The 8,544-nt window shown below is 53.3% G+C and overlaps 2 protein-coding genes across 2 annotated transcripts; one reads left to right on the top strand and one right to left on the bottom strand.

The window, feature by feature from the left end:
- Positions 1-858: 858 nt before the first annotated feature.
- On the top strand, positions 859-1,877 carry VOLCADRAFT_99130 (uncharacterized protein; the record flags this gene model as incomplete). Its single annotated transcript, XM_002957927.1, has 3 exons — positions 859-994; positions 1,115-1,303; positions 1,651-1,877. The coding sequence occupies 3 exons, from the start codon at positions 859-861 to the stop codon at positions 1,875-1,877; spliced, it is 552 nt and encodes a 183-aa protein (XP_002957973.1).
- A 783-nt stretch (positions 1,878-2,660) lies between these two features.
- VOLCADRAFT_99129 (uncharacterized protein) lies at positions 2,661-5,557 on the bottom strand (the record flags this gene model as incomplete). The annotated part of the gene is made up of 5 exons (XM_002957898.1): positions 2,661-2,783; positions 3,487-3,540; positions 4,731-4,882; positions 5,315-5,435; positions 5,468-5,557. 5 exons carry the CDS (start codon positions 5,555-5,557, stop codon positions 2,661-2,663), a joined length of 540 nt encoding a protein of 179 aa, XP_002957944.1.
- Between the last annotated feature and the right edge of the window lie 2,987 nt (positions 5,558-8,544).

Here is an 8,544-nt window from a genome sequence, read left to right as displayed (position 1 = left end):
AGAACGTACCAAGTCTACGAAGCGCTCGTTAAAGGCTTCGATAATCGCTTCCAGCGTCAGGCGATCGGGTCGAGAATATGTGGATTCACCGTATTGGTTAATCCAATCCGATGCCTTCGGGTGGTTCTGGAGTGTTGTGAACATTCGAGTAGTTAATGTTTATTCGGTCAGACCTAGTTAACTCTGTATCTTGTTGTTACGACTAGAATCTGTACGACACCTTTTATATATATGTGTGTGACAGAAGAAGAATTCCAGAGCTGTGTAACGGTATATGCGAGAGACGCTCGAGTAAACGACTCAGAAGCAGTACGCATTAGGGTTAGCAGCTCAGGATTACAACAGGTTATGAGCCCCGCACATAGGTGACGGGATGGAAGCAAACACTACGCGGCTGGTGTACAGCGAACGGCTGACACTGAAAAACCGGACAGTGTGATTGATTAAAACGAAGGCCGCAATCACGGCCGCGAAGGCAGGAGCGGCTCTGCTGAAGGCGCGCGATGATAGAAATGGCGCCGAGCACGACTTGGCGCGCGCCGTCCTCGTTAACCTCCTTAACGACGACGACCTCGACCTCTTCGCCGAAAATGAAGATGTCATCAATCTTTATGCGGCTTGAGATGCGCGATACAAGAAGATGATGGCGGTTCGGCAACCGATCCTCTGGGGAGAACTCCAAGGCATTCAAATGAGGCCTGAGGAGAGCTTAAGGAGCTTCATCAGTCGTTTGAAGGAGATGGTCAAGGAACTTAAGCAGTGTGGGAGACGGTTTCGGATGCGAACGCTGTCAGCCAGGTGTTAAAGGAGCTGCGATCGACTTACAGGCCTTACACCAACGCCTTTTTCGTCAGTGGAATGCCATCTAACCTCTCCGATTTCGATTCCAAGCTTCTGCTGGTTGAGCAACAATTAGAGACGTCTACAACGGGGCGTACTAACGCTCACCGCGGCAACAGACGCAACAATGTCGCAAGTACCAGCAAGATCGACGGTGATGGCGTCTTCAAGGGTCGCTGCTAAAACTGCGGGGAGAGAGGACACCGCAAATCGGAATGCAAGCAGCAGAAGACATCAACGGACAAGCCTTTCTGTACCCACTGCAAGAAGACAGGCCATTCACTTGCTCAGTGCTGGAGTGCACCCAAGAAATTGGAGCGCAAGGAAGACGATGAAGACTTCCCGAGGGATGGCCTGATCTTTTTGGTCCTGCCACGGGATCAGGTCATGGCGGAGCGAGTCGAGCCGCACATGGAGGCGCCGGTATCGACTGCTACAGAGGACTCCAAATTGCAGGTGAACGGTGAGGTCGAGACCTGGGAATCAACTGGAGATCTGCCATTTGACGATTTGGAGCGAGAGCCATGGGAATGGGAGGTACTGCAAGTGGAGGCTGCGGTGCAGGGTTCGACACCCCGTACGGGGCCCGTAAGTTTTTGGCCTTTTTTTGGTATCCCCGTAAGGGCCCATAGGACTTTACAGTGGCCCCCGTAAGGATTTTGCGGCATGAAGCGCCCCCGTACGGGGCCGCCCCCAGACCGGCCGAAGGCCGGTTATGGGTGCCCCCGTAAGGATTTTAAGGATTTATAAGAGGCCGTACGGTACATATGCCCATGCTTAAGCTGCCGAGCATGCTTCCCATGCTAACAGCGGCTGGGCTTCCGGGCATCCACTTCAAGTACAACCAGTACCGCTATTTCGTCACAGCTATGCGTGTTCTGAGCAAAGTCATCCTTGCCGCCCAGCTTGTTCGAATCCGTGAAAGCCCATTCTTTAGTATTATGTCAGATAGCAGTACGGACGTATCGGATGAAGATCATGTTGAGGAGCAGAAGGGATGGGCGGCCAAGGCGGCCAAGGCGCTTGGCTTTCACTGAGTGTAATGGTTCACAAGAAAATAACGAAAATAACGATTTACAGGGCAAGAAAATGCAAAGCATCACTTTCCACAGCGTTTCAGCCAAGGACAGTGCCCCCGTAAAGGTTTTGGGGGGTTACAGGGACCCCCCTAAGGTTTTCGGCCGGTACAGGAGCCTGGTACAGGGCCCCCTCCGTAAGGAAAATTTGGGAGGTACGGGGAGCCCGCAAGTTTCAGGAAGGTCAGTGTCGAACCCTGCTGCGGTGGCGGCGGTTAAGCCCCAATTCGAGATACCGCAGGTGGAGACTGTGGTGGCGGTGGTTAAGCCGCAATTCGAGATACCGCAGGTGGAGGCTGTGGTGGCGGCGGTTAAGCCGCAATTCGAGATACCGCAGGTGGAGACTGCAGGGCGGCGGTTAAGCCGCAATTCGAGATACCGCAGGTGGAGGCTGCGGTGGCGGCAGTTAAGCCACAATTCGAGATATCACAGATGGAGGCTGCAGTGGTGACAGTTCAGTTGCCATGTGAAGAGTCAACATTGGACCCTGTTGTTCTGGATCTGCTCAACCAGTATATTAAAGCCTTCGAAGTGTTGAAGAGCATGGAAGAACTCCAACAGAGGGAGTGGAATGAACTAGACGACACCTTGGAACAGTCAACACTGGAGCTACCACTGAGTGGAATCAACAGAAAGCGGATCCCCTTAGCGTATCCTGGGTTGGGTATTGCATTTTATCCCAGGCTTGTTTCCTGCACCCTCTCCCTTACATACTTCACGTACATACATTCCTCCTATCCTCTTTCATACCATGAAGTAGTAGACCGATAGGAAGCTGTTGGGGAAGCCATTAAATAACTTGGTGTACTTGTTGGAAATGTTGCCGCCACCATCGTTGACCACCTGACCACAAACGGGGCAGATGGACTATAAGATCAGACAAAGTGCTCACGGGAGATGCCAAGGGGAGCTGATCCCTTCTTACACGGGTGGTGAGATGAATCTCAGTGTGTGTGATTTGGACAGGAGAGGGCGGGGCGGGGCCCACATACATGGTGTGATAGACCGTAGAGTGCAGAAGGGCAAATGTGATGCTGCATGTGTGTGTTGGTACGAACCTGAAAGTGTTTATGTATCAGCAGCAGCCATGATGCCATGGTCGCGAGTTAGGTGCATATCTGATGGCGGACACTGCTTTGCAGTGATCAAAGTAGGGCTTAGACACAGCAAAGGTTTTTAGGCGCGACATAAGAGCCCCTGAAAGGCTCCAGGATCAATCCCGACCGTAAGAGGGTGGAAGCACCCCTATGCGTGACCGACCAGTCATAGTGACAACCTGTGAGCCGACCAGGACTTGAATTGGCACCGCTGTTGAGTTGGCAAATTTCATGCTAGTGCACTATGTTGTATCCTGTAAGCTTCTTGTACAGCCTGTGGCTCCATTGCCCAACTGTCGGTGGTTAGCTCATCCAGTCTGATTTGCCAACACCTGTATATTTCCGCTGTCAGTGATTACAGGTCTAACTAATACTGATATTAGTTTACTGGCGGCTACTGTTAGCTGCGGCGGCTAAAGCGACTACTGATAGTCGTCCGCCATCCAATGCCGCACCGCTGCAGAAGTCCATACCTGTGTAGTATCCTGGGTATCACGGGATGTAGCATCCGCCGATCGGTTCTTTTCCTGCGATAAGACGTGATACAACAACCTGAGTATGGGCGGGGCTTTACCTGAGTAAAGCTGGGATCTGTGTCCCTGTTACTGTCTGATCATGATTATCGGTTGGGGGCATGTCCGTCTGCGGATTTCGGTTCTATCTACGCCACCCAGTCAGACTGGGAACATTCGCGGATATGCTGGCGATGGGCCCAGGTGGACTCTGCTGAAGATTATAATACATCCATTTGCCACAATCGGTATCTTTCGATACCACCATTTCATGGCTGTGTTGTCTGAAGCATACTACACACTAGTGCACCACATGGTGAGAGCTAAACCCCAGTGTATTTTTTTTCCGTAATATATTACGGTTCCGTAATAAAATGGCATATTTGCGTTCTGCGCTCCGTCATAGACCATGGTAAAGGCCTGGTACAGTCGTTACGGAGCCGGGGCGGGCCGAAGGCCCCCAGAGACGTTCTCTTTTAGTATAAATAAGTTATAAATGAGCGATGGGGCCCAAGAAATTAACTACTATAGCTGGTCAGGGTAGCGTCAAAGCATTCCTGACCACCGGCAGGCCAAAACCCAGTAGCGGAGATGCTGGTAACACTTCAAACAATATAGCGAGTACAAGAGAGACATTAGATATGTGCTGGTGTATCAGGTACCCTGTGTGGGCAGGGGGGGTCTGGGGGGGCTTGCCCCCCCAGAAAAAAAATTCTGGCAGTAATAAACGTATTGGACTGATGGCATATTTATTACGGAACTCGTAACAGATTCAGGATCGGCCTCCACGAAAAAAAAACACTGCTAAACCCCCAATAGCCACTGACTCCTCAGAAGTCGGAGGAGGGACTGCCAGGCTAGTGAAGCTATACCCCCTGTTTCACAAAATTATACATCTAGCAGCCACACACCTGCGTAACCTGGGATAGCTAACCAAAGTGGTGTGATGCATCACAGTAGGGCACCGTAGCTTTCCCCTATAGGGGTAGTTACCCTTCAAGGGTGCCACGTTTCTAGGCAGCAGGTATTATTTCCATGCTATGCATGTGACTGCTTTCCTAGCTGCGTCAGTAGCCAGGCGGGGTATGGGCTAGCATTTGAGTTAAAGGAAGGTGATGCTGCATATACACTCACTCTCAGTTAGTTGTATGTGTCAGATACGACGGCAGGTATGTACAGCAGGTGAATACAGATGCGACACCCACCTGATGAGTTACCTGCTGCTCGTAGTATATGATGAACTGCCGGAATGCGAATGTGTACGTGGCCAGCGTAATCACCACAATGAGCAGGAAGGGGCCCAGGTCTAGGATGATGTGGATAATGATCTGCACATAGATGCCCGTTCCCTCCAGACCTATGGGTGGCAAAGGGGAGTTACTTAGGCAATTATAGCTTAATGAAGGGAGCGATAAGCAAGATGGGTTGGATATGCAAAGCGGCGGGCAGGGTCCACACTAGAACATCTGCATGTATACTCAACTGTGAGCCAAGCAGCCAACCAACCCACTAAACGTCGACGCCACCTGGCTAAAAATATCCAAGAGCACGCCGACTGGATGAATCTATCAGCTCCGTCAAGTTCAAACACACAGCAGGTATGTACTCCGTACTTCGCACATACATACACAGGCAGGCAGGCAGGCGGCTGGCAGAGATTAAGGTCTGACTTCTGCTCCCGGAGTGTCCGGGTTCATATCCGCCTGCCGACATCTCGGGTGTTTGAGAGGTGATGATATGGGAGGTGGGCCCCCATTTGGTGGACGGTGTAGGACGTGTTAATATCAACTTGTGAGCTGATCAGGAACAAAGTTGTGGCGCCGGTGATCCGCTAGTTTTGGTTGGATGCTGGTGGTGAGTTGCTGAACCCAACGAATACGAATAATGTTAATACGAATAATGTTGGCAGTCTGAGTCGGGGTCGGGAGCACACAAGACTAACTGACTTGTGCTGTGTGCTCCCGACCCTTGTGCTGTGTTTCGGCTTCGGNCCCCGGCTCTCGCGGCCCACAGTGTAATCTAAGTCATACATACATACATACATACATACATACATACATACATACATACATACATACATACATACATACATACATACATACATACATACATACATACATACATACATACATACATACATACATACATACATACATACATACATACATACATACATACATACATACATACATACATACATACATACATACATACATACATACATACATACATACATACATACATACATACATACATACATACATACATACATACATACATACATACATACATACATACATACATACATACATACATACATACATACATACATACATACATACATGTATGGATGAGACCAAGCTTGACTAAGCTGCTACTATGACCGTCGGCCAACCGCGGCCGTGGCCACCGACAGCGACCTCAATTGTATGAGCGTAGTTATGGTTATCTAATTAGCCTGAAAATGTCGCAGAGGCGACCAGCAGTGGCTGTTAGCCGCGGCAATGTTCAAAATGGCCGCCAGCCGACCTCAGCCGCGAGACCGCAATCCATACCGACCAAAAAGATAAAGGCCGTCAGTGGCTTTTACGGAACAAATGAAGGCTTGGCTATCTACAGAGCCACACTAGAACTGGAACCGATCGTGGTGACAGTCCGGTGGCCAGCGGGCTCAGATACGGGCGACATCATCGCTCAAATATACGGTCCATTAGGAATTCAAATTCTGGCAACAATTGGCCAAATCTTCCGCAGCAACCAGGAGTTCAACCGTTGGGGAGGCCCGCGCATTCAAAAACGGTTGCTTTATCCGATGGGAAGGGAACGGTACATTGTGATGGAACTCTCCATCCTTGTGCCAAAAGGAGGTTTAGCAGCGTTGACAGCGGCCAGGCGCATCGTTAACGGGCGATTGCGCGTGCCTGGGGTGCAATTGACCTCGAACATGGAGCCGATGGAAGTGGAGCTGCTGGTGAAGAACCAGCAACAGGCTAAGCCCATTGTGTGGGAGGTGAGAGGCGTCCCGGTCGGCCTCAGCTGTCAGGGCACGGCCGACTTCCTCACCCGGGCATACCGGGCAGACCCCAGTCCCCAGGACGTCACGGAGTTCTCGCTCCTGGCCCCCACGACAATGGCCGACACGTGGAGGCTGGAGCTTACCAGCAATCGCGGCCTTCCGCGAGAACTCCCCTTTGAATACGGGGAGCCATCGGAGGCGTGCCACCAGAAGGGCACCCTTCAAGCGATCAGGAAGACCCCCCCGGAAGGGGAACCTTTCCTGATGCCCCAGCCACCCCCGCGAGCAGCACTCGCCCAGCAGCAAAGGGGAGACGGGGCGGCAACAAGCACCCGCCCAGGCCACAGTGGGCAGGTGACGGGAGTACAGGGGAGATTAACCAGATTCTTGAGCCCGATGGAATTCGATGCCATCCAGAGAGACAGGGGTCACTGCTCTGGTGCAGCAGAGGGGGGGCCTGCAGGAGTTAACCCTCTGGGACCCCCCAGCGGCCCCAAGCCCAGAAGGACGGTGGATGATGGCAGCGGGCTGAATGGAGTGAGGGGGGGCAAGGGGGACAACAGCGGCAGTGGCCCCTCTATCCCACCCCAGGGCAGTAGTGAAGGTGATGCTGAGACGAGCTGGACAGTGATGGGCAGGAAGGGGAGGAAGACCCCGGCGACGGCTGCAAAGGCTGCACCAGCAGAGACCAACCCCTTTTTGGTGCTGGCGGAGCTGAGGGGAGAGGAGGACGCCCCCACAGATGTTCCTGCTCCAATGGGGGGGAATACACCAATGGCCACACAACAACCGGGGGATCCAGCAGCAGCATCAACATCCCCCGCAGCGAACCCCAATGGGATTTCATCCACACCCACGGCCATGGCCGTGGAAGGAGCGCCGGCGGCAGCAGCACTGCCGGGGGCACCAGAAGCAGCGGCACTGGACCCAACCCCACCCCCCACAGTGAACCCCAATGGGACTTCATCCGCACCCACGGCCACGGCCGTGGAAGGAGCGCCGGCGGCAGCAGCACTGCCGGGGGCACCAGAAGCAGTAGCACTGGACCTAACCCCACCCTCAGCGGCACCGGACCTCCACAAGGGGAAAGCATGCAAGCCCCGCCAGTCCGAAGGAATAAAGAAAATCCGCAGGCCAGACCTGACGGGGGAAGCCAGGCGCACGTTCTTTCTGGCGCAAACAGCTGCAGCCCGAGCAGCCCGCAAACAATCCGCAGAACTGGCCCAGCGAGCTAAGGACCAGAAGCGGCTGATCCAAAAAACGTCGGCAGCGGAGAGACGCAGCGAACTTATCCGGTCTACCCGAAAGCAGAAGGCGAAAGATGCCGAAGCCACCCAGGGGACCCAGGCCTCGGGGAGGGAGCTGGGGACTGCTGCTGTGGAGGGGGACGACACGATTATGGAGGCGGAATCGATGGGCTCCCCATCCCAGAGCCTAATATTACACCTCCCCACCGCCTCCCAACCTGGTTTTAAAGACCAGCCCACTGCCACCCCCACCCAACTCTGTTGATGGAAGCGACGACCACAATCAAGCGCCAACACGGCGCAATGCAGGGACGGCCACTTCGTATTGCAACACAGAACATGCAGGGTCTGCTGGCCAAACACAAGGACAAGATTCATGCAGCGGCCAAACAGTGGATAGAGATGGGGCTGGATGTGATCTGCCTGCAGGAAACCCACCATACCAATGCCCACCACCAATCCCTGTTTGAACGCGAGCTAAGCATGGCAGCTGCAACAGCCCACAGCCGGGGCTGGCGAGTAGTGGCCAGCTCGTGGTCTAACTCCATCCACACGGGGGGCGTCCTTACCCTCGTCCGACAAGGCCTAACAGCTACCGTGGAGACCAAGCCTAATAAGCCGAGTGTACAGGGTCGGCTGACGAGCTGCCTGCTTCGCTGGGGAGGACACTGCATTGAGGTCTGCAACATCTATGTCCCCACCGGCACTACTCATAGAGCAGCAGCCCTCAGGCAAGAACTGATCAGCAACATCCTG

The sequence above is a fragment of the Volvox carteri genome (genome assembly GCF_000143455.1).
Source record: "Volvox carteri f. nagariensis unplaced genomic scaffold VOLCAscaffold_82, whole genome shotgun sequence".
Lineage (NCBI taxonomy): Eukaryota > Viridiplantae > Chlorophyta > Chlorophyceae > Chlamydomonadales > Volvocaceae > Volvox > Volvox carteri.
The sequence above is the reverse complement of the archived record's forward strand: the minus strand, read 5'-3'. Positions and strand labels throughout refer to the sequence as shown.